At 45.2% G+C, this 26,078-nt stretch overlaps 1 protein-coding gene across 9 annotated transcripts in view; it reads left to right on the top strand.

The window, feature by feature from the left end:
- Nucleotides 1-26,078, top strand: part of TRIM9 (tripartite motif containing 9) — a 110,643-nt gene that overhangs the window by 46,825 nt on the left and 37,740 nt on the right. For 6 of the 9 annotated variants that reach the window (XM_040333595.1, XM_040333600.1, XM_040333599.1 and 3 more), the window contains exons 2-7: nucleotides 5,754-5,870; nucleotides 9,748-9,870; nucleotides 14,221-14,331; nucleotides 17,698-17,851; nucleotides 22,734-22,891; nucleotides 25,289-25,427. In XM_040333595.1, coding sequence (XP_040189529.1) covers nucleotides 5,754-5,870; nucleotides 9,748-9,870; nucleotides 14,221-14,331; nucleotides 17,698-17,851; nucleotides 22,734-22,891; nucleotides 25,289-25,427 — 802 coding nt within the window. The remainder of the gene's footprint in view (nucleotides 1-5,753; nucleotides 5,871-9,747; nucleotides 9,871-14,220; nucleotides 14,332-17,697; nucleotides 17,852-22,733; nucleotides 22,892-25,288; nucleotides 25,428-26,078) is intronic. The other 3 variants (XM_040333597.1, XM_040333602.1, XM_040333604.1) reach the window with 1 other exon arrangement.

Here is a 26,078-nt window from a genome sequence, read left to right as displayed (position 1 = left end):
TGATAAATGCATTAGAACTGCTGTTTTACTTGTAATGCCAACGGCCACCACAAGATGGCGCCAGATCACAGAAGGAAGCTTAGGCCTGCAGAAGGCTGCAAAGCCGCAGCCTCAATTACCGGCGGGGGCGGGCCTGCCGCAATCACGCGGCGGGGAGGTGGTGGCGCACGGAGACAGGATTCTGTGCCTCCGTGCGCCTCCACCTCTCCCGCCGGGCGATCTCGGTGGGCCCACGCCGGCCGGTAATTGAGGCAGCGGCTTTGCGGCCTTCTGCAGGCCTAAGCTTCCCCGGGCACCAGGTCACAATTTCTTGTCACAATTGCGACCGGGTGCCCAGATTTTGTCGGGCCCTGCTTTAGGTCATGGCACAGGAAGGAGTTGACCAGCTGATCTCATTAGCATACACCCTGCATCAGCTACCCTCACCTGGTCAACTGCTTCCTGTGTCATGACCTAAAGACTGACCAGGAAGTAAGGCAAAAGTAATCAAGCAGTGTTTTGAAACATCCTTAAATACAGTGAGGTAAGCATGTGTAGAATAATTAGAAATCTGTGAACTTAGCCTTTAAGAAGGAGCTCCTGACGACAACTGGTTATGTGTATAAAAGACACCTGTCTCTTTCTTCCATTCAAACTTCACCATCATGGGGAAGACCAAAGAGTTGTCAAAGGACATTATGGACAAGTTTGTAGACCTGCATAAGGCTGGAATGGGCTACAAGATCCTCAGCAAGAAGCTCGGTGAGAAGGAGACAACTGTTGAAGTGATTATTAACAAATGGAAGAAATACAAATGCCATCAACCGCCCTCGGTCTGGAGCTTCGTGCAAGATTTTGCATCATGGGGGAAGGAGGATCATGAGAAAAGTGAGGGATCAGCCCAGAGCTACACAGGAGGAGCTTGTGAATGATCAGTTGGGACCGCAGTCACCAAACAAACCATTGGTAACAATACACCGCCATTGATTGAAATCCTGCACCGCCCACAAGGTCCCCCTCCTCCAAAAAGACACATGTACAGGCCCATCTGAAGTATGTCAGTTAACATCTAAATGATCCAGAGAAGTATTGGGGGAAAGTTCTGTGTTCAGCTGAGACAAAAATTGAGTTCTTTGGCATTAACCCAAATTGCTGTGTTTGGAGGAAGAAAAATGCTGCCTATGACCCTAAGAACACCATCCCTACAGTCAACCATGGAGGTGGAAACATGACGCTTTGGGGCTGTTTCTCTGATTAAGGTACAGGTCGACTTTGTCGCATTGAGCGGCCAATGGATGGGGCCATGTATTGTAAAATCTTGGACGAGAACCTTCTTCCCTCAGCCAGAACACTGAAGATGGATCATGAATGGGTCTTCCAGCATGACAATGACCAAAAACACACTGCCAAGAAAACAAAGAAGTGTCTCAAAAAGAAGCACGTTAAGGTCATGGAGTGGCCTAGCCAGTCTCCAGACCTTCAGAGCCTGAAGTGACGTTGGCTGAGTACAGGGGACACAAGAACGGACTGCACTCCTGTGAATTAGAGCAGAGACTGCTAGCCAGGCCTTCTCGTCCAACATTAGCGTCTGACCTCACAAACGTGCTCCTGGAAAAATGGTCAAACATTCCCATAGACCCACTCCTAAACCCTGTGGACAGCCTTCTCAGAAGAGTTGAAGCTGTTATAGCTGCAAAGGGAGGGCCAACCCAATATTGAACCCTACACACTAAGACTGGGATGCCATTAAATTTGTGTGTGTAAAGGCAGGTGTCCCAATACTTTTGACATTATAGTGTGTGTGTGTGTGTATATATATATATATATATATATATATATATATATATATTAATAAAAAATGTTGCAATATAATTATTGACAGAGTTGAAGACCCTGAATTGTAACGTCTCCTCTACTCCATAAAAGGGTTCCAGCCACTCATTCTGAAGTGGTCAATAGCAAATGACTCTTCAATCATAAGTGGCAAATCCTCGGCGAATGTCTGACATTCGCCCCCTTTAAGCAGTCCTCATAGTGATATGACGCCATGGTTCATTTAGGCACAATGTTGATTCCTCCAGACTGGTGTTGCTGTCTCATGACTGTAATTTAGAATATTAATCCTAGCCAGGGGATGGAATCGCAGCACATCAAAACTTCAGTTCATGTTAATTAATGGTGAATTAATGAGGGGCGTCTGGGTTAATTCTTCAGAGATCTGTCTGGGAATTCAGCACATTCATTAAAGTAACATGACGACAAAACACTCTTTAAAGAAATCCTTATCAAGCGTCCTATTTGTGATTCGATTCGACTCAAAGAAGGAAGAGCTGATTTCCTTCCTTCCTAGACAAAGCACATGGATCTGCAGTTGTTGCTCCATTACAGAAAGTGGGGTGTTTAAGTGGAGTTCCACCCAAAAGTGGAACCTCCGCTGATCTGCTTCTTCCCCCTTCCCGGTGCCACATTTGGCACCTTTCAGGGGGGAATAGGAACCTCTTTTTGAGATGTCCCCGCCCCCACTTCCAGAATACTGCGCTGCGGCGCCATCCCTCTGAAGTTTGGCCCCTCCTCCTCCGCCGCCAGGCCAGTAAGAAAGCGCATGCACAGTAGGGGTGCGCATCTTCCCTAGTCTCACGATTCGATTTGATTATGATTATCTTGTCTACGATTCGAATTGATTCCGCAATGCATCACGATTACTGCACAAGTGCGCATGGGTAAATACTTTTTATCCAGAAATTTAGACAGTCAGAAATACTCAAATGTTCTCCGGTGACAGAGGGATGGTGGGATCGGAGGCATGGTGGGGTGGTGGGATCAGACTGGGATGGTGGGATCAGACTGGGATGGTGGGATCAGAGGGGTGGTGGGATTAGAGGCATGTTGCGATCAGACTGGGATGGTGGCATCAGAGGCATGGTGGGGTGCTGGGATCATAGGCATGGTGGGATCAGACTGGGATGGTGGGATCAGAGGCATGGTGATATCAGAGGCATGGTGGGATCAGACTGGGATGGTGTAATCAGAGACATGGTGGGATCAGGGGCATGGTGAGATCAGACTGGGATGGTGGGATCAGAGACATGGTGGGATCAGAGGCATGGTGGGATCAGACTGGGATGGTGGGATCAGAGACATGGTGGGATCAGACTGGGATGGTGGGATCAGAGGCATGGTGGGATCAGACTGGGATGGTGTAATCAGAGACATGGTGGGATCAGGGGCATGGTGAGATCAGACTGGGATGGTGGGATCAGAGACATGGTGGGATCAGAGGCATGGTGGGATCAGACTGGGATGGTGGGATCAGAGAGATGGTGGGATCAGACTGGGATGGTGGGATCAGAGGCATGGTGGGATCAGAGACATGGTGGGATCAGAGGCATGGTGGGATCAGACTGGGATGGTGGGATCAGAGGCATGGTGGGATCAGACTGGGATGGTGGGATCAGAGGCATGGTGGGATCAGACTGGGATGGTGGGATCAGAGGTATGGTGTGATGAGGCAGAGGGGTGAAGGTAGTGGAGGGATGCGATCAGTGACACTGGCACTCACCTGCTATTAGTGTCAGTCGATTCCCCCTCCTCCATGCTGCTCGGTGTGTCTTCCCTCTTCCGGTGCCACCAGTGATTCCTCTCCTCATGTCGGGTCTCCTTCAGCTCCTCCCCCTGCACTGTACTGACTGTCAGCTTTATCCACCATGCAGGCTCTGCCTCTGTGTTTCTCCCTGAGAGGCAGAGCACTGCACGGAGCGACGGATGACATCATCAAAAATCGATTCAGCCGACTCGCAGCATCGTGAACGTCCGAATCGCGATGCACCGATGCTGTGATTATATTCAACACCGGCTGTGAAGCCGAAAAGCTTCACTGCTGGTTTCGCCTATGACGAATGGCGGCGGCAGCACCCGGCCGCTGATCTGAAATACGGCCGGGGTGCCGACATCGCGGGCTTCCTGGACAGGTAAGTGTCCATATATTTGAAGTCAGCAGCTACGGTATATGTAGCTGCTGACTTTAAAAAAAAAAATCCCCAGGCGGAACTCCACTTTGATGATGAAGCTTGTGGACCTAGCATATGTTTTTTTTTTTTGTCAAGTACATGTTGTCACTCTGAAAGACAGGATGTAGATCAAAGATGGCCAATCAAATTGCTCAGCTATTCAGTGAATAGGGAATATAATCCTGGAGGTGAGTCTTGTCACTCAGAATATTCTCTGTATGAATATGGCACAGGTCTAGAAGTGATCAGAATATTCTCTGTATGAATATGGCACAGGTCTAGAAGTGATCAGAATATTCTCTGTATGAATATGGCACAGGTCTAGAAGTGGTCAGAATATTCTCTGTATTAATATGGCACAGGTCTAGAAGTGATCAGAATATTCTCTGTATGAATATGGCACAGGTCTAGAAGTGATCAGAATATTCTCTGTATGAATATGGCACAGGTCTAGAAGTGATCAGAATATTCTCTGAATGAATATGGCACAGGTCTAGAAGTGATCAGAATATTCTCTGAATGAATATGGCACAGGTCTAGAAGTGATCAGAATATTCTCTGTATATTCTCTGTATGAATATGGTACAGGTCTAGGAAAAGATGGGAATCTGAATTACTCTGTTGGATTTGTATCGTCTGTGGAATTTGGACTTTATTCTGTATTGGAAGTCAAATAAATGCACTCTCTGGAGAGCCTGGTGTGTTGCTGCGGGACAATATAATTTATAGTCATCATACTAACACCTAAATATCAATTATCTAACCGGACTCCACTATATATGACTTCACTACATTTATATACATTTGTATCGTCTGTGGACTTTTGGATCTTATATTTCTCTATTGGACATGTCGGGGTGCCGACATCGCGGGCTTCCTGGACAGGTAAGTGTCCATATATTTGAAGTCAGCAGCTACAGTATTTGTAGCTGCTGACTTTAAAAAAAAATCCCCAGGTGGAACTCCACTTTGATGATGAAGCTTGTGGACCTAGCATATGTTTTTTTTATGTCAAGTACATGTTGTCACTCTGAAAGACAGGATGTAGATCAAAGACTGCCAATCAAATTGCTCAGCTATTCAGTGAATAGGGAATATAATCCTGGAGGTGAGTCTTGTCACTCTGAATATTCTCTGTATGAATATGGCACAGGTCTAGAAGTGATCAGAATATTCTCTAAATATTCTCTGTATGAATATGGCACAGGTCTAGAAGTGATCAGAATATTCTCTGTATGAATATGGCACAGGTCTAGAAGTGATCAGAATATTATCTGTATATTCTCTGTATGAATATGGCACAGGTCTAGGAAAAGATGGGAATCTGAATTACTCTGTTGGATTTGTATCGTTTGTGGAATTTGGACTTTATTCTGTATTGGAAGTCAAATAAATGCACTCTCTGGAGAGCCTGGTGTGTTGCTGCGGGACAATATAATTTATAGTCATCATACTAACACCTAAATATCAATTATCTAACCGGACTCCACTATATATGACTTCACTACATTTATATACATTTGTATCGTCTGTGGACTTTTGGATCTTATATTTCTCTATTGGACATGACTTCACTACAGTACATAATGCTAAATAACGAGTAACATTTTCAAGTATTTAATACTTCTCACAGAGACCCCAGAACTCCCCCGGTAATGTCTTCATCTCTCCAGGAGGACAGATAGGAGGGTTTAGTTCCACTTTAAGCTGACTTCCCGCAGTTGTGATCACCTAACCATTTATTTGTCTTCTTCTTTCTCCTTACAGAGCCAGCTGTCCCAGGCCCTGAATGGACTGTCTGACCGAGCAAAGGAGGCCAAAGAGTTCCTGGTTCAGCTAAGAAATATGGTACAGCATATCCAGGTACAAATGTTTCAGCTGACGGTGAGAGGTCATGAAAACTGGAAAAAATAAAATAATATTACATTTAATTTTAAAGGCATTTTTTTTTATAGAAAGGGATTAGAACACCGTTTTTTATTGCTGTCTGTTCCCCCATAAGGGAGATTCCACCTCTTTATTTGTCCTGTTTATCATTATCCATGAGAGTAAAGTGGGAGAAAATCACAAATTTTGGGTTGTCACCAGTACAGGAATATAGGGAGAATCTTCTAATGGGGACGCTAGTTCTGGGGACAACCAGGGATTCCCTCACTTTGAAGGGATGTTCTCTCACTTCCTGTTTGGCTATGGGACAGGAAGGGAAATTTCGGCAATGGGACAATGGCAAAAAATCAGCCAAGGGTTATAACCCTCCCTTACTCTATCCAAAATGTAAAAAGTTTTTTGTTTAGTTTTGCGTTAAAGACAGTTGTTGCTAATGTTGTCCAGTTGGGTTCCATATATTATGGAAAAATAAAAAATCAATGCTGGTTGGTTGCTTTGATTTTTGCTTGACTTTCTCCAGTTTTTAAACCCCCCATAATTAATTAATACTCTAGGTTCAAACATAATTAAATGCATCGCCATTTAAAACAACAATAAATACAGTCATGTGTTTATTAAAAAAATAAATGTTTAAATGTATTTTAAATACTACGGGCCGGATTTACAGACAGCGGCGCACATTTATGCCGCCGTAGCGTATCTCCTGTACGATACGCCGACGCAGCGCAGAGAGGCGAGCATGGAATTCACAAAGCCTAAACTGCGCTGGGTTTCGAAGGTGTAAGTCGGCGTAGGTGGAAGTGGGCGTGAGCCATGCAAAGCCAGGCAAATGAGGCGTGACCCCATGCAAATGATGGTTTGAGAGCCAGACAAGTACGTTGAACGAACTGCGCATGCGTCGTGTAGTGGACGCATCCCCGCGCGCATGCTCATAACCACGTCGGAACAACTACCTAGGATACGCCGGATCACTGCCTACGCCATGAACGTAATCTATGTCCATCCAGACACACGTTCAACGTAAACTACGTAAAAAACGCCGGCTTCTGTTCCCTGATGCAGACCTTTACATGTCTGCTGCTGAGTTACACCTCCTTTATGGGGCTTAACTTTACGCCGGACGTACAACTTACGCGCACCTCTCGTAGCCTGCGTCGTTCGGGCACAGGTTCGTGAATCGCCGTATTTTGCTCATTTGCATATTTAAATGGCTAATCAATGGCAGCGCCACCATGCGGCCAGCGTAAATGTGCGGTTACGTCGGCGGGATTAAGCCTGTTTTTAGGCGTATCTTAGTTTGTGGGTACGGCGCACAGATACAACGGCGCATATTTGCACTTACGCGACGTATCTGGAGATACGTCGGCGCAAGTGCTTTGTGAATCCGGGCCAACATATAATGCATATTTTTGACTTAAAGGAGTTGTAAAGGCAGAAGGCTTTTTTATCTTAATGCATTCTATGCATTAAGATAAACAGCTTTCTGTGTGCAGCAGCCCCCCTAATACTTACCTGAGCCCCATCTCTATGCAGCGATGTCCACGAGTGTCTCAGCCGTCCAGGACTCTCCCTCTTGATTGGCTGAGACACCGCAGCGGTGCCATTGGCTCCCACTGTTGTCAATCAATGTCAGTTAGCCAATCAGGAGAGAGAGGTGGCGGCCGAACCGCAGCTCCGTGTCTGAATGGACACACGAAGCTGCAGCTCGGCTTTGGCGCCCCCATAGCAAGCTGCTTGCTGTGGGAGCTCTCAACAGGAGGGAGGGGAGTTTAGAAGAGGAGGATCTGGGCTGCTCTGTGCAAAACCATCTGCACATAGGAGGTAAGTATAAAATGTTTGTTATTTTTATTGAAAACAAAAATGAGACTTTACAATCACTTTAATTTCAACCTCTTGTAATCCATAGTAGGTGTCTCCAAACTAAGGCCTGTGGGCCACAACCGGCCCACTACAAGATTTTATCCAGCCCATGGCTAGGGTCAATGTTGTATCCTTAACGTGCACAGATTGAGGATTAAGGTCAGCATGGTCTGCGCTTCAATTCTCCCCCCATGTAACATGGGGCTCTGATGTAAAGGGGGCTCTAATTTCTGAATGATGTAAGGGGGACACTGATGAAGACCCTGATGTAGAGGGGACTCTGATGGGGACCCTAATGTAAGGGTGGATCGAAAGGGTGCTCTGATATAATGAGGGCTCTAATGGGGACTCTTATGTAAGGGAAGCTCTGCTTGGGATGTGGTGTAAGGCAGACTTTGATAGAGACTTTAATGTATAAAGAGGTCTGGCAGGGACCTTGATGTAAAGGTGGCTCTGAGGGGGACTCTGATGTAAGGAGGGATGCTGATAGGGACTTTGATGTAAAGGTGGTTCTGATGGGGTTCTTCATATTGAGAGGGCTCTGATGGACACCTTGATGTAAAGGTGGCTCTGATGGGGTCCTTGATGAAGACGGGGCTCTGATGGGTACTCTGATCTAAGGGGGACACTGATGGGGACCCTGATGTAAGGGGGGACCGTGATGTAAAGGTGGCTCTGATGGGGACCCTGATGTAGTGGGGGCTCTGATGGGGACTCTAATGTAAGGTGGGATCTAATGGGGACTCTAATATAAGGAAGGCGCTGATGGGGACTCTTATGTAAGGGAATCTCTGATTGGGATGCGGTGTAAGGTGGACTTTGATGGAGACTCTGATGTAGAAAGGGCTCTGATGAGGACTTTGATGTAAAGGTGGCTCTGAGAGGAGCCCTGATGTAAAGAGGTCACAGGGACCTGATAGGGACCTTGATATAAAAGGAGGCTCTGATGGGGACCTTGATGTAAAAGGAGGCTCTGATGGGGACCTTGATGTAAAAGGAGGCTCTGATGGGGACCTTGATGTAAAAGGAGGCTCTCATGGGGACCTTGATGTAAAAGGGGGCTCTGATGGGGACCTTGATGTAAAAAGAGGCTCTGATGGGGACCTTGATGTAAAAGGGGGCTCTGATGGGGACCTTGATGTAAAAAGAGGCTCTGATGGGGACCTTGATGTAAAAGGGGGCTCTGATGGGGACCTTGATGTAAAAGGAGGCTCTTATGGAGACCTTGATGTAAAAGAGGGCTCTGATGGGGACCTTGATGTAAAAGGAGGCTCTGATGGGGACCTTGATGTAAAAGGAGGCTCTGATGGGGACCTTGATGTAAAAGAGGGCTCTGATGGGCACCTTGATTTAATGGGGACTCAGATGAAGGAAGGAATCTAATAGGGACCTTGATGTAAGCAGGGCTCTGGGGATCAAATATACAACAAAGTCCTCCTACTAAAGAGTTAGGAGACTCCTGATCCAGGGGATTACACTCAGACTGGAAAATCGAAGGCAGCCTTGGGGCCAATCAGGAGCTCTGCCTTCACATGTGCTGACAAAAAACATGCTGGGAGGAGGAGAGAACAGAAGGATGACTTCCTCAGTTTTTTGTTGCTCCTTCACTGTCCAATCACAGACTGAGGGCAGGGAAGTGATCTAGCTATGTTGCTTAACAGCAGCAGACAAATGTCAGATCACTTGGGTTGTTGTCAAGGAAATGTCAGGACTGTTTGGACAGAGTTTTTAATTCTTTTCCTCCGGTCATTTCAGATGGGAAAAACAATCAATGCTGTATATACAGCAGGGACATTTTCCTTTTTTTTTTTATGTAGACACCCATAACAGTGACATTAGTAAAAATTGGATGCTGAGGACCTTCTCCCGAAACAAGAGACATGGGCATTGGTCTTTATCATACGTTAATAAGCCGATGTCATGGAGAGGCCATCTTGTCCTTTTTCTGTATTGCGGTGGAACGTGCCTATTTGTGGTGCCATATTTTCTATATTTTTTCTTACATGTGACGCAGGAAAACAGTGTGGAGTTCGAGGCCTGTCTGGTGGCCCAGTGTGACGCCCTGATCGATGCCCTAAACAGGAGAAAGGTCCAGCTTCTCGCCCGAGTGAACAAGGAGCATGAACACAAACTGAAGGTGGGTGATATACTGGAAACCTACATCTTATACACCAAGGTTAACATAGATGTAAACCCAAAGTCTTTTAGTCGGTTTAACCACTTGATTGCGCACGCCAATGCAGCGGTCAGAAACGATGTAAATTTTACTATCCATAGGCGACACTTTAAAAGCTGTTACAGGTTACTACTTTAGATTTACACAGAAGGTCTGTTGCTAGGTTAACTGCCCATGATCTGACGTTTGTGGTGATACCTCGCATGTGTGGGATGATCACTGTTTGTGTGTGTGCGGGATCGACACGTGCGTTTGCCTTTGCACAGGGAGACATGGCGTATAGCGCGCACCCCCGAACTTGAAGGAAAATTCCTGGAAAAAAAAACGTACAGTTTGGATGCCCCTCTTCGGTGTCTTGCCCGTCGTCCATCGCGTCCTGCCCGTCGTCCATCGCGTTCATCTGCGGCCTCGTCCGGTCCGGCGTCCTTCTGCGGCCATCGTGGTGTCCTCCCCGCTCGATCCCCGCTTCCCGCACTGTGTTCGAACCACTGCGCCAACATATACCGAGCACAGTACACTCGGGTATAGTCGGGCAGGCTCGGCTCCTCTCGCGTAAAGGACGTACAGGACGCACAGGACGTGACCGCGAGAGGAGCCGAGCCTGGCCGACTATACCTGAGTGTACTGCGCTCGGTATATGTCGGCGCAGTGGTTCAAACACAGCGCGGGTATCGGCGTACATCGCGCACCCACGATTTTGCCCTGATTTTCAGGGCAAAAAAGTGCGCGGTATACGCTGATAAATACGGAATTATTTTTATTTTTTTACACTGTCACTTTCATTTTTTTTGCTTGGATCACTTTTATTGCTGTCACAAGGAATGTAAACATCCCTTGTGACAGCAATAGGCATGGGACAGGTGCTCTTTATGGAGAGATTCCTCCTCTGCCTAAAAGCATTTGATCACACTAGGATTGGTGTCATCAAATGCTTTTCTTTTTTTTTTTAAATGGTGCCGTTTACATATGGGTAAACCGGTAGTGATGTAAGGTCATTACTTCCAGGTTACTTTATCATAGAGCCACACAAAGCCGATCGGCTCCGTGATCAGCCGGCAAAAGTACCAGCTGGTCGATCGGGACTTCCGGTGGGACAGGAGATCTCAGTAAAGCCCTAAAAAGGGAAGGCGTCCCCTTCCGTTGCTTGTAAAAGCAATCCAGCGGTTAGTTAGCCACTAGGATTGCTTTTACAAAAGAGCCGACTGCCAGCTCTAAAAAACTGTACCAGGATGATGCCCACAGTTGCAGATACCCAGTAGTAAGTAAGACTATCAGTGTTGATGTGCCTTTAACACAAGATGGTTATTGGCTTTCTTCTTCTCTCCTCGCGCTCGTTGTCATCACGAGGAAAGAAAAGCCGATAACTGGCTTGTGTTTACATCCTGTGATCAGCTGTCATTGGCTGACAGCTGATCATGTGGTAAAGGACCACTGTGATTGGGCCGCTGTGATCAGCTGAGCCTGAAGAATGAGGACATTAGACATTAGAGCGGAGACTGCAAGCCAGGCCTTCTCGTCCACATCAGTTCCTGACTTTACAAATGTACTTCTGGAAGAATGGTCAAACATTCCCATAGACACACTCCTAAACCTTGTACAGCTTTCCCAGAAGAGTTGAAGCTGTTATAGCTGCAAAGAGTGCGCCAACTCAATATTGAACCCTACAGACTAAGACTGGGATACCATTAAAGTTAATGGGCTAGATTCACATAGATCAGCGGATCTTTAGATCCGAGTGATCTATGTGATTTAAGATCCGCTGCCGCAAGTTTGAGAGGCAAGTGGGTAATTCACAAACCACTTACCTCCAAACTTGCGGCGGCGGATCGTAAAACCCCCAGCGGAATTCAAATTCCGCGGCTAGGGGGAGTGTACTATTTAAATCAGGCGCGTTCCCGCGCCAATTTAAATGAGCATGCGCCGTCCGCGAAATTTCCCGGCGTGCATTGCTCCCACTGACGTCGCTAGGACGTCACTGGTTTCGGCGTGAGCGTAACTTGCGGCGCGCGGGTTTCTGAATCGGCGTACGCAAACGACGTAAAAAAAAAACAAAAATCGACGCAGGAACGACGGCTATACTTAACATTGGCTGCGCCTCATAGAAGCAGGGGTAAGTATACGCTGGGAAAACCGATACGGAAACGTCGTAACAACACTGCGTCGGGTCCGCGTACGTTCGTGAATTGGCGTATCTCGCTGATTTACATATTTCTCAGCGTAAATCAGCGAGAACGCCCCCCGCGCCATTTTTAAATTGCAGGTAAGATCCGACGGTGTAACACAGTTACACCTGTCGGATCTTAGGCATATCTATGTGTAACTGATTCTATGAATCAGGCGCATGGATACGACCAGCCTAAGTCAGAGATACGACGGCGTATCAGGAGAAACACCGTCGTATCTCTCTGTGAATCTGGCCCAATGTGTGTGTAAAGGCAGGCGTCCCAATAATTTTGGTATTATAGTGTATGTGGTTTCAGGTGAATGCCATTATTAGTAAAGCAATCCCTCTGTACAGAACGATTCTGTTGCAGTAAACAAACACCGTCTGTTGTGTGGCAGCAGAATCCGCTCTCGCCAGGCTCCAGGCTCTCCTGAGACTCCCAGCATCCAGCTTTCCCCTTTCTTCTGCATCTTTTATGTTTTTTTTTCTGCGTTGCCGCTCCCCAGCGAGCGATACATATTTCATTCCAGGCAACAGCGAGCATTACGCCACTCACCTCATGTAACTCGCAGCCCGCAATATTATATAATTAATATCCTTCTATCGGATTTCCTAAAGTCTGAATCCTAAAAGATTTCATTGGAGGTGGAAAATTGCCGTGGGCAAACTGGGAGGCTCGGGGGATGAAATGGTAAATTGATTCCAAGAAAAAAAAAGCAGCTTTTCTGTTACAGCTTAGTTTACCAGTGAGATACCGAGGTACCATTTCACCCACAAGAGGAAAACGCTGCTATTGATTAAGAAATAAAAAAAATGCAGAGCTTCTGTGAATCTGCATGTATATTAGTCTGTGCGAATAGTGTCAAAATGTTATGTTTTTCTCTCTAGGCCAAATGTTATTCTTTATACAACATGTATTAGGAAAATGCCACATTATGGCCACTAGATGGAGCTGATGATAACAATAACCCAAATCAATGTATATTATTTAGTTTGTGTGAAAGTTATACAAACTATACATATATACAACTAAATTATACAAGTTATACAAATCGATCAATCCTGATGTACTGATGGACTATCTAATTTCTTGAGGCTGAAAATGCCAGGACAGTACAGATATTTCCCAAATTACCCCTTTTGGAAATTAGACAGTCCAAGGTATTTAGTAAGAGGCATGGCGAGATCTTTGAAGTAGTCATTTTTTTGTCACAATTTTTCGGAAAATAAAGAAATAAAAAAAATGATCTTTGCACATTTTATTTTTTAAACATACTGGGCCAGGTTCTCGTAGAAACGGCGTTGGCGTAGTGTAAGCCATTTACACCACGCCACCGCAACTTACTGGAGCAAGTGCCGTATTCTCCAAGCACTTGCTCCGTAATTTGCGGCGGCGTAGTGTAAATGGCCCGGCGTATGGCGGCGTAATTCAAAGGGGGCGGCTTGTATTCAAATTAAGTGCGCCCCCGTGCCGATTGAACTGCGCATGCGCCGGGCTGAAAAATAGCCCAGTGCGCATGCTCCAGCTCACGACGGAAAACGTCAATGACAGAGAACATGCATTAACGTGTGCAGTGTCATGCAACACGCTTCATGTTTAGACACAAACTATTAGCTAGATTCAGGTAGGGTGTCCTAACTTTGCGGCGGCGTAGCTTAGCGTGTTTAGGCTACGCCGCCGTAAGTTAGCGAGGCAAGTACTTGATTCTCAAAGTACTTGCCTGCTAAGTTACGGTGGCGTAGCCTAAAGCGGGCGGGCGTAAGGGCGGCTAATTCAAATTTGTCTGAGGGGGCGTGTTTTATGATAATGAGGCTTGACCCGACGTGATTGACGTTTTTTTCTTAACTGCGCATGCGCATGCGACTTGGACACATTTCTTAATCTACCCTAATATCTAGTTACAACAATGAAAACCTTTGAAAGTGTGCAATGCCTTTTGAAGTGGCCGCACAGTAAATGACGCTATATATACAGGTTTACTGGTTGGGTCAGTGGTCACTCAGTTCATTGATTCTGCCACCTGCTATTGGTTTAGGGAAATATTAGTGAAAAGAGGAAGTCCATCATTGACATACAGATGTACTGCAAAATAGGGGTTAAAGATGTTGATTTGCAGTTTGCTCTAATTTTTCTCCGTCTATTTTAGGTTGTTCGGGATCAGATTTCTCATTGTACAGTAAAACTGCGACAGACGACTGGACTGATGGAGTATTGCCTGGAGGTCATTAAGGAGAACGACCCCAGCGGTTTTCTCCAGGTGAGGCGGCATTTTGATCATACGTTTTTGAATTTTACCACTAGCACTATGTGCTAAATAAAAAGCAGAAAAATAATAACCTGGAGCAGTTCAGCTTGAGAAGGTAGTCAGGTTCTCCACTCATGTATGTACAAAATAATGACTTTGTGCCAATAGATTTTAGCAGGTAGTACATCCATGAGAAAATTATAATGTTCTAATCATATAGACAGTTTGAGCATATGTAGAAGTCATTTTACCATGGTGTGTATATATTTTACATTTAACCACTTCCCGACCGCCGCATGTATATGTACATCCACAGAATGGCACGTACAGGCAAATGGGCGTACATGTACGTCCTTGCCTTCTAGCGGGTGGGGGGTCCAATCGGGACCCCCCCCGCTACATGCGGCGGTCGGATTGCCGTGGGGAGCGATCCGGGACGACGGCGCGGCTGTTCGTTTATAGCCGCTCCGTCGCGATCGCTCCCCGGAGCTGAAGAACGGGGAGAGCCGTATGTAAACACGGCTTCCCCGTGCTTCACTATGGCGCTGCATCGATCGAGTGATCCCTTATATAGGGAGACTCGATCAATGACGTCAGTCCTACAGCCACACCCCCCTACAGTTGGAAACGCACACTAGGTGAACCCTAAATCCTACAGCGCCCCCTGTGGTTAACTCCCAAACTGCAACTGTCATTTTCACAATAAACAATGCAATTTAAATGCATTTTTTGCTGTGAAAATGACAATGGTCCCAAAAATGTGTCAAAATTGTCCGAAGTGTCCGCCATAATGTCGCAGTCACAAAAAAAATCGCTGATCGCCGCCATTAGTAGTAAAACAATTTTTTTTTATAAAAATGCAATAAAACTATCCCCTATTTTGTAAACGCTATAAATTTTGCGCAAACCAATCGATAAACGCCTATTGCAATTTTTTTTACCACAAATAGGTAGAAGAATACGTATCTGCCTAAACTGAGGGAAAAAAAAAAATTTATATATGTTTTTGGAGGATATTTATTATAGCAAAAAGTAAAAAATATAGTTTTTTTTTCAAAATTGTCGCTCTATTTTTGTTTATAGCGCAAAAAATAAAAACCGCAGAGGTGATCAAATACCACCAAAAGAAAGCTCTATTTGTGGGTAAAAAAGGACGCCAATTTTGTTTGGGAGCCACGTCGCACGACCACGCAATTGTCTGTTAAAGCGACGCAGTGCCGAATCGCAAAACCTGGCCTGGGCATTTAGCTGCCTAAAGGTCCGGGGCTTAAGTGGTTAAAGTGGAATGGCAGTTGAATATTCCTACCCCAATAACCCTGCCTATACCATACGTTACTATACGTTAAAGGAGATCTGTGGTCCCAGCATACACCTTCATTATTTTACATCAGCATTATAATGACAAGACAAACTATAGTTATATCTGACAATCCAATATTAGCTTACTTGGAACATCTCCTTTCATGTTGTGAGTTCTGCCTGTCTGCTGGCTGTCTCTTTTCCCAACGTCTTGGACTCCCTGCATGCTTTGCAGCTTCTCCTCTGCTATTTACTTTCCATTTACAAAGACTATATATCCCATGGTACCTTGCTGCCTGTGAGCAGTGATTCCTGTACTGACTCCACCTCCTGAAACTCCTCCTCTCAGCACCTCTGTAGTTCCAGAAGGCAGGCTCTGTGAAATGTGTGACATAGCAGTGCCTACTCAGGGGACATAGTAACTACATGTTACAGAATTCAATGAAGTAAATGTGTGGGGATCTTCACAAAGTAAGTTTACAAACTTCAAGATTGCTCAGATTCATCGGATTAATCTAGATATCGTATGAAAATTAATAGATAATTTGACATTTTGACCATAGGTACTCTTTAAAGAATTCAGACCAAGCAGTCAATATTAGTCTATATAGAATTTCCACAATATAACAACCATGCTTCACTGCATATACAGACTAATTGTACTGTTGTGGGTTTAGTAACACTTTAAGAGGTTGGGGGGGGCACACTTTTACCATTCCCCAATGGCACATCTAAATGAGGCCTAGATGTAGTTATAGCCCCTGAGGTGTTTGTTTGCATTACCTTGTAATGGTGGGCTCACATATTATGGTGGCAGTTTGTACTGTCATGTCTGATGTATTTATTTACCTAGCTTGGCCCTATTCGCTAAAGGAACAGGCAACTTCTTGTTTCGGGTCCCAATCCATGCCTCACCATTTCCTCTGTGCGTCATCACAAATGTGAGAGTGCTAATCATATGAAACTGCACATTGATCTCTGCCTGCTTGTGGCTATGTCAGATCTAATCACTGTTTATCTCTCCCCTGCAAAGTGCTAGACTGAGAGACCTGGGGATTGTGGGATATATAGTTTTTTGACAGGAAGTGTCATCTCTCACACTACAGACAGAGGCCATGCATTAACTTGTGCAGTGTCATGCAACACGCTTCATGTTTAGACACAAACTGAAACTTCTGACAAAGGAATATCAAGAATTACTCTACCTTGTTGTCCTGGGCTGCTGCTCCCTCTCTATCCCCCTGTAGCCTAGCCTGAGCGTGAGCTGGGAGACCCTGCAGGCCGCAACCTAGAGCCAGTTGCAGCGCAGGCCATCCTCACCACTAGAGGCTCTGGTGAACACCTGCTGGCTCTTATGCCGCATACACACCATCACTTTATGTGATGAAAAAAAACGACACTTTCTGTGAAGTAAAAAATGACGTTTTTGAAACTTCAATTTTCAAAGACGAAGTTGCCTACACACCATCGTTTTTCTCACAATGTTCTAGCAAAGCGAGGTTACGTTCCACCACGTTTTACCATTGAAGTAGCTTCTGGGCATGCGTGGATGAAAAAACGTCTTAGAAAACGACGTTTTTTGCTACACACGGTCAATTTCTGTGAAGTAAAAAGTGCACTTTTGAAAAACGACACATAAAATTGAAGCATGCTTCAATTTTTTTTGGTCGTTTTTTACAAGACATAAAACGACGTTTTCCCCCACACACAGTCAATTAAAGTGACGTTTTTAAAAACGTCATTTTTTTTCATCACATAAAGTGATGGTGTGTACGCGGCATTAGACTCCGCACCCTGGAGAATCGTATGCTCTTGCTCCCTGTGGAATCCATGTTGGTGCTCCAGGGGACCTGCCTTCCTGAACTACCCAGAGTTCCATCCGCAGCAGTCAGCCATAGGGTCCACTACCTTAGTGGTGCACTCCCGTCCCCAACAGTGTGCATCTGTCACCTAGACTCAGGTGACCTGACAGCTTTATGCTGTTACCCAACTCAGATGAAGTGATTATCATCACCCCAGGCCCCCTCCTAAATAATGTGAATATATAGGAAGCTGAAGGACTTTTCTTTGTCTCATTAGATATCTGATGCCCTGATTCGGAGAGTGCATCTGACAGAAGACCAGTGGGGAAAGGGAACCCTCACACCACGAATGACAACTGATTTTGATCTGAACCTGGACAACGGACCTCTCTTACAGTCCATCCACCAGCTGGACTTTGTGCAGATGAAAGGTGATTCTTTAGATACAAAATATAATGTGTAACACAAAGAACTTACCTATTACCAGCCTTTTACCAATTAACAGTATGTTCACACCATATCCTTTTATGTAACTTGGACACATAGGGCCAGATCCACGTACCTCCGCGCATTTTTCCGTCCGGCGTAGCGTATCTCAGATACACTGCGCCGCTGTAACTTTCAGCATATTTTCCGTATCCTGAAAGAATTTGCGCCGTAAGTTACGGCGGCGTAGTGTAAATGTGTCGGCGTAAGGGCGCGCAATTCAAATGGCTAAGTTGTGGGCGTGTTTTATGGCAATACGTCTTGACCCGACGTAAATTACATTTTTTCTGAACGGCGCATGTGCCGTCCGTGGGGGTATCCCAGTGCGCATGCTCGAAATTAACCCGCAACAAGCCTATGCTTTCGACGTGAACGTCATTATACGCAAAGCCCTATTCGTGAACGTTTTACGCAAACGACGTACATGACAGAAAATTTGACGCTGGCCCGACGTCCATACTTAACATTGGCTACGCCTCATATAGAAGGGGTAACGTTACGCCAAAAAAAGCCTTACGGAAATGACGTAAAAAAATGCGCCGGCCGGACGTACGTTTGTGGATTGGTGTATCTAGCTAATTTGCATACTCGACGCGGAAATCGACGGAAGCGCCACCTAGCGGCCAGCGTAAATATGCACCTTAGATCCGACGGCGTACTAAGGCGTACGCCAGTCGGATCTAGCCCAGCTTCAGGCGTATCTTGTTTTGTGGATACAAAACAAAGATACGCCGGAGCAAATTAGAAGTTACGCGGCGTATCAATAGATACGCCAGCTTAACTGCTTCGTGGATCTGGCCCATAGAAGTTGCCAGCCTTGAGTAAACAAGTTTGCTTTAGATGTAGATTTGGACTTAGACAACGCTACTTTGGCAAATATTTTCTCTTGTCACTGTGCCAACCAACCTGATACGGCATTTCATCTGGGGGAGTTCAAGCGAGGACGAGGCCTGCGCCGATGCTGCAGTGTCACACATAAGTCATCTCATCTCCTTATGCTGTCTTATCACAGTAATTGGTGTATCTATGCTGAGCCCGTTACATCCGCCATATATGATCAGTGGCTTTTTGTGGCATTAAAGGAAAACTAGATGTTTTAAAATATTTTTTATCTCAGTGTAAAATGCTATTATTATGTTCTTATCTTAAAGAGACCTTTGTTCGTTTTCATTTTTGTTTCATTCGTTGTTTTTTTTATTTTATTTTTCGTTTTTCGGGTCATTCGTTATGATCGGAATACGTTATTTCGAAAAAATTCAAAGATTCAGAAATTAAAAAATTCTGAATTTGAAAAAATCTGTAATGAAAAAATCCGAAAATAAAGAAAATCCTAAAACAAGAACAAAAATCCGAAATGATAACTAACTAACTAATAATAATTAACTATTAAATTATAGGTAGTGAAAATGTAGGTAAGGAATACAAATGTATCCGAAGTTGCAAATTACCCAAAATAACAAATGCCGCATCTAAACGAATACAACGTAACAAAATAATAATAAAAAAAGTTGTTAATATTATTAATTTGTTACGTTCCATTTGTTTAGATGCTGCATTTGTTATTTTGGATAATTTGCAACTTCGGATAAATTCATATTCATTACATTTACCAACAGCCAAATTTCAAAGGAAATTCCAATACCTATAATTTAATAGTTAGTATTAGTTATTATTAGTTAGTTATTATTTCAGAGTTTAGAATTTTCGGATTTTCTAATTTCCGTTCTTATTTTCGTTCTTTTAAATTTTTTCGGATTTTCGTTCTTATTTTCGAATTTCTAAATTTTATAATTTTTTAATTCTTGAATCTTCGGAAAAATTTGTTGACCGAGTTTTCGTTCATTTTAATATTTCCTGAATTAACAAATTTGTCTAATTTAGTTGAAAAACGAATTTGGAACTAAATGAATTGCACAAGTCGAATACAAATCCATATAGTGAAATGATTAGTAAATCAAGAAGATTCACTATATGGCCAAACGTATGTGGACACCCCTCCAAATTATTGGGTTTATGTGTTCCCAGTGAAGGGCATTGTTATTGCTAACAAAGACATTTGAAATAATTGTGCTTTTCCAACCTTGTGGTTTGGGGAAGGCTCTTCGCTGTACCAGCACGACTACAGCTGTATACAAAGCCAGCTCCATAAAGACATGGCTTGATGAGTTGGTGTTGGGGAACTCAAGTGTCCTATACACATTCCCATGACCCCATCACATCTCCATGACCCCATCACATTCCCATGACCCCATCACATTCCCATGACCCCATCACATTCCCATGAGCCCATCACATCCCCATGAGCCCATCACATTCCCATGACCCCATCACATTCCCATGACCCCATCACATCCCCATGACCCCATCACATCCCCATTACATTCCCATGACCCCATCACATTCCCATGACCCCATCACATTCCCATGACCCCATCACATCCCCATGACCCCATCACATTCCCATGACCCCATCACATTCCCATGACCCCATCACATTCCCATGACCCCATCACATCCCCATGACCCCATCACATCCCCATGACCCCATCACATTCCCATTACCCCATCACATCCCCATGACCCCATTACATCCCCATTACCCCATCACACCCCCATGACCCCATCACATCCCCATGACCCCATCACTTTCCCATGACCCCATCACATTCCCATGACCCCATCACATTCCCATGACCCCATCACATTCCCATGACCCCATCACATTCCCATGACCCCATCACATCCCCATGACCCCATCACATCCCCATGACCCCATCACATCCCCATTACATCCCCATGACCCCATCACTTTCCCATGACCCCATCACATCCCCATGACCCCATCACATCCCCATGACCCCATCACATTCCCATTACCCCGTTCACATCCTCATCACATTCCCATAACCACATCCCCATGACCCCATCACTTTCCCATGACCCCATCACATCCCCATGACCCCATCACATCTCCATTACATTCCCATGACCCCATCACTTTCCCATGACCCCATCACTTTCCCATGACCCCATCACTTTCCCATGACCCCGTTCTTATTTTCGAATTTCTAAATTTTATAATTTTTTAATTCTTGAATCTTCGGAAAAATTTGTTGACCGAGTTTTCGTTCATTTTAATATTTCCTGAATTAACAAATTTGTCTAATTTAGTTGAAAAACGAATTTGGAACTAAATGAATTGCACAAGTCGAATACAAATCCATATAGTGAAATGATTAGTAAATCAAGAAGATTCACTATATGGCCAAACGTATGTGGACACCCCTCCAAATTATTGGGTTTATGTGTTCCCAGTGAAGGGCATTGTTATTGCTAACAAAGACATTTGAAATAATTGTGCTTTTCCAACCTTGTGGTTTGGGGAAGGCTCTTCGCTGTACCAGCACGACTACAGCTGTATACAAAGCCAGCTCCATAAAGACATGGCTTGATGAGTTGGTGTTGGGGAACTCAAGTGTCCTATACACATTCCCATGACCCCATCACATCTCCATGACCCCATCACATTCCCATGACCCCATCACATTCCCATGACCCCATCACATTCCCATGAGCCCATCACATCCCCATGAGCCCATCACATTCCCATGACCCCATCACATTCCCATGACCCCATCACATCCCCATGACCCCATCACATCCCCATTACATTCCCATGACCCCATCACATTCCCATGACCCCATCACATTCCCATGACCCCATCACATCCCCATGACCCCATCACATTCCCATGACCCCATCACATTCCCATGACCCCATCACATTCCCATGACCCCATCACATCCCCATGACCCCATCACATCCCCATGACCCCATCACATTCCCATTACCCCATCACATCCCCATGACCCCATTACATCCCCATTACCCCATCACATCCCCATGACCCCATCACATCCCCATGACCCCATCACTTTCCCATGACCCCATCACATCCCCATCACATTCCCATGACCCCATCACATTCCCATGACCCCATCACATCCCCATGACCCCATCACATCCCCATGACCCCATCACATCCCCATGACCCCATCACATCCCCATGACCCCATCACATCCCCATTACATCCCCATGACCCCATCACTTTCCCATGACCCCATCACATCCCCATGACCCCATCACATCCCCATGACCCCATCACATCCCCATGACCCCATCACATTCCCATTAACCCGTTCACATCCTCATCACATTCCCATAACCACATCCCCATGACCCCATCACTTTCCCATGACCCCATCACATCCCCATGACCCCATCACATCTCCATTACATTCCCATGACCCCATCACTTTCCCATGACCCCATCACTTTCCCATGACCCCATTACTTTCCCATGACCCCATCACATCCCCATGACCCCATCACATCCCCATGACCCCATCACATCCCCATTACCCCATCACATCCCCATCACATCCTCATCACATCCCCATGACCCCATCACATCCCCATGACCCCATCCCCATGACCCCATCACATCCTCATGCTCTCTCTACTTTGTTAGGCATACTGAAACCTGGTGCTGAAACCCATAAGGCTTTGCTTTAGTAACTCAGTAATCTGATGTACACATGTTTATTGTAAGCACAAGCCAAAATGTCCTAGAGATGAGACAGAGGGAGAGGAGGGTGCACCATATCGTATGCAGACCACAATGGAAAAATAATAGTTCATTCAAAAACCAGAATCCCAACTTAGAATGACTATTATTTGTAGACAGAAGCAGACAAATTGATTGGATAGAAAAGAACTGTATTTAATTTTCACTAACCCCTCCTGTAATGTACATGTTTTTCAGTGCCCTCTTTAGTACCGGCACCCCCAATGCTCCAGCTGGAAGAATGTTGCACCCACAATAACAGTGCCACTTTGTCCTGGAAGCAGCCACCCATGTCCATGGTCCAGGCAGAAGGATACATACTGGAACTGGATGATGGCAATGGTGGGCAGTTCAGGGTAAGTAAAATGCATCTTCCTCTGTCGTGGCTCATATGTGTTGTAAAATGTGCTGCACAAAACAAATAACCGGAGTGCCCGACCTCTGTCCATATGGGAAAGTGCAGGGCAGAGAGTTTCAGAGGGAATTCACAAGACTTACTGAGGTTCATTTGATGTGCATTCCTTCCTCTTTCTCTGTAAATTGATTCTGTGCATAAAGTAGACACCATGCTACCAGAGGCAGCTTATTTCACTTTGCATTTTCACAAAAGGTCCTTTTCATATGGGGCAGACTCCAATTAGATCGGCAGAGGATCTGTCTGATGACCCCCTGCTGATCTGAGCAGATCAAGTGGATGATTTGAGCCCACTCTGCGATAAAGAGGGAAGGATCCTTTTTGTTTTGTTTTTTGTTTAGCACACCGGATTATAGGTAGGCAGGTGTAAACAAACTTTCCGCATAGGGGTGAATGGAGGGTCCAATCAGGTCCACCTGGAAACAAATGTACGGACCTTATCAGACCCTTTGTGTGAAAGGGGCCTTAGTTACCAAAAATGGTGGATAGAGCTTAAAATAAAGGAGTGTCATTGCAAAAATGTGAGGTTGGCGCTTGTTGGGTGTACCAATCGTGTGTACAGTGCATAAGTCTGTAGGGTTCAATATTGAGTTGGCCTGGCTCGCAGTCTCCGCTCTAATTCATTCCAACGGTGTTCTATGGGGTTGAGGTCAGGACTCTGTGGAGGAACTTGACTGGTCTGCATAGAGTCCTGACCTCAACACGATAGAACACCTTTTGGATGAATTAGAGCGGAGACTGCGAGCGAGGCCTTCTCCTCCACATTAATGCCTGACCTCACAAATACGCTTCTGGAAGAATGGTCACACTCCTAAATACTCCTAAACCTTGTGGACAGCCTTCCCAGAAGAGTTGAAGATGTTATAGCTGCAAAGGGTGGGCCAACTCAATATTGAACCCTACAGACTAAAGCCTCGTACACACGCACGGTTTTCTCGGTAAGAACCAGCTGGCAGAGCTTTCTTGCCGAGTATACCGTGCGTGTGTACGAGGCTTTCAGACTTCTCGTCAAGAAAACTGCCCAGAATCTAGACAAGAAAAATAGAAAACCTGCTCTCTATTTTCTCGTCGTGATTCTCGGCAGTGTTTTCCTGCTGAGAAACCTGAGCGTCTGTATACTTACCAGTCGCCGTGGAAACCCGCGCATGCTCAAAATGACTTTGACGCATGCGCGATAGCTTCCAAAGCATAGGTAGGGTGAAGCAAGATGGTGGCGACGGCATCGAATGTGACGAGCGCATTCTCGTCGTAGTCGATGACGTCACCGCGTTCATGCCATTTAAAAGAAGGGCGGTTCTTTTGAAAGGAGTGTCTGTACATTCGGCCGCCAAGAGATTCTTGCCAGGAATCTTGTCAGGAAAAACAACGGTTTTTTTTCCTGACGAGAATCTGGGCCGTGTGTACAGGGCTTAAGAGTGGGATGCCATTGAAGTTCATGTACGTGTAAAGGCAGGCATCCCAATACTTTTGGCAATATAGTATACATACACAATAGGGTTGATTTGCTAAAACTGGAGAGTGCAAGAGTTGGGGCAGCTCTACATGGTAGCCAATCCGCTTCTAACTTTAGCTTGTTCAACTAAGCTTTGATTTAAAAAAAATGGAAGCTGATTGATTTCTATGCAGAGCTGCGCCAGATTTTGCACTCTCCAGTTTTAGTAAATCAACCCCAATTTATACTATATACTGTGTATGTATGTATGTATATATATATATATATATATATATATTATTATTTAGTATATTAACACATCTTGTGGCGGTACTTTACAATGACTCTTGTGTTCTTTGTCTGAAACTAGACATCAACTAAAAAGCTGCAGTCAGGTCATTCCTTGGACCAATTTTACCATCGCGCATTGTCTGGAATTGTCATTGATTTATTCCATTAATGGTTAAGTGGTGACTGATTGAGTCAGCATTTCCCATGTCTACAGCTCACTCTCCATCCTGCAGTGTCCAGGGGCAGTAAATCCCCGAACCGGAGTATATAAACCTTGTCACCAGCAGCAGAGTCATGTCTCAATAAATATGTGCGCCAACAATTAGGCCACAACTGATGGGAGGCTGCAGGCGGCATGAACTCAATAGCCTGTGGGAGACAAGGGCGCTTCTTTATACAATACAACACAATGACATTTTCCAGGGTCTGGCATTAATTCCACTGTTACAATTTTCTATTACAAGATGTTTCTTGCATTCAAAAGCCCTGGCAATGGTCTCCAAAGAAAACATAGGTACAGTATTTATCTACATTGTACATGAACTGTGAAGAAAAAAAAGTTTGCCTAGCTCTGAGAAGCCCCACAGAGACTTATAAATGTCTTTATATTTATAGGAGGTCTTTGTTGGAAAGGAGACAATGTGTACAGTGGACGGCCTTCACTTTAACAGCACCTACAATGCCCGAGTCAAGGCCTTCAACAAAGCTGGTGTCAGCCAGTATAGCAAGACCCTGGTGCTGCAGACCTCTGAAGGTAATGCCCTGGTGTTGCTTGCCAGACAGTGATGAATGTTGAATAAATATCTATATGTGTGTGAATTCCTGTACATCATACGGCATCTTGTTAAGAGTCGGTTCACACTGGGGCGACGCGTCAGGTGGCTTAGCCTCCTGACGAGTCGCTTCCCATGCAGTGCAATGGGAGCGTTCTAATCGTAGCAACGCAAGTCGCTTCGACTTAGAAATTTACTCCCTGTACGACTTCGGGGGCGGCTCGGGGCGACTTGCATTGACTTCTATACAGAAGTCGTCTTGCAAATCGCCTCTGGAGTCGTCCTCAGGACGACTTGCAGAGCCGCCCCCGGAGTCGTGCCACCTTAGTGTGAACCAACTCTAACTGTGAGCAAGGAGAGAACTTTGTCCCAAGTGGCCACCCCTAGGAAGTGATAAGATCCTCATTTTTCCTTGTGCCTCCTTAGCTGCCTATTAATGCTAGGTATCCAGGAACACAAGCACAAGAATGTTCATTCCAACACTGTTTTCTCAAGGTATATGCACTATATGGTAAAAAGTTTGCTGACACTCGACCACCACACTTATATGTTGTTGGACATCTCACTCCAGAATTATGGAGTTGCTTGCTTTCTATGTGGCTATAACAGCCTATACTCTTCTACAAAGGATC

This window comes from Rana temporaria, chromosome 13, assembly GCF_905171775.1.
Source record: "Rana temporaria chromosome 13, aRanTem1.1, whole genome shotgun sequence".
NCBI lineage: Eukaryota > Metazoa > Chordata > Amphibia > Anura > Ranidae > Rana > Rana temporaria.
Note: the sequence above shows the minus strand (reverse complement) of the source record. Positions and strands in the feature narration are given on the sequence as shown.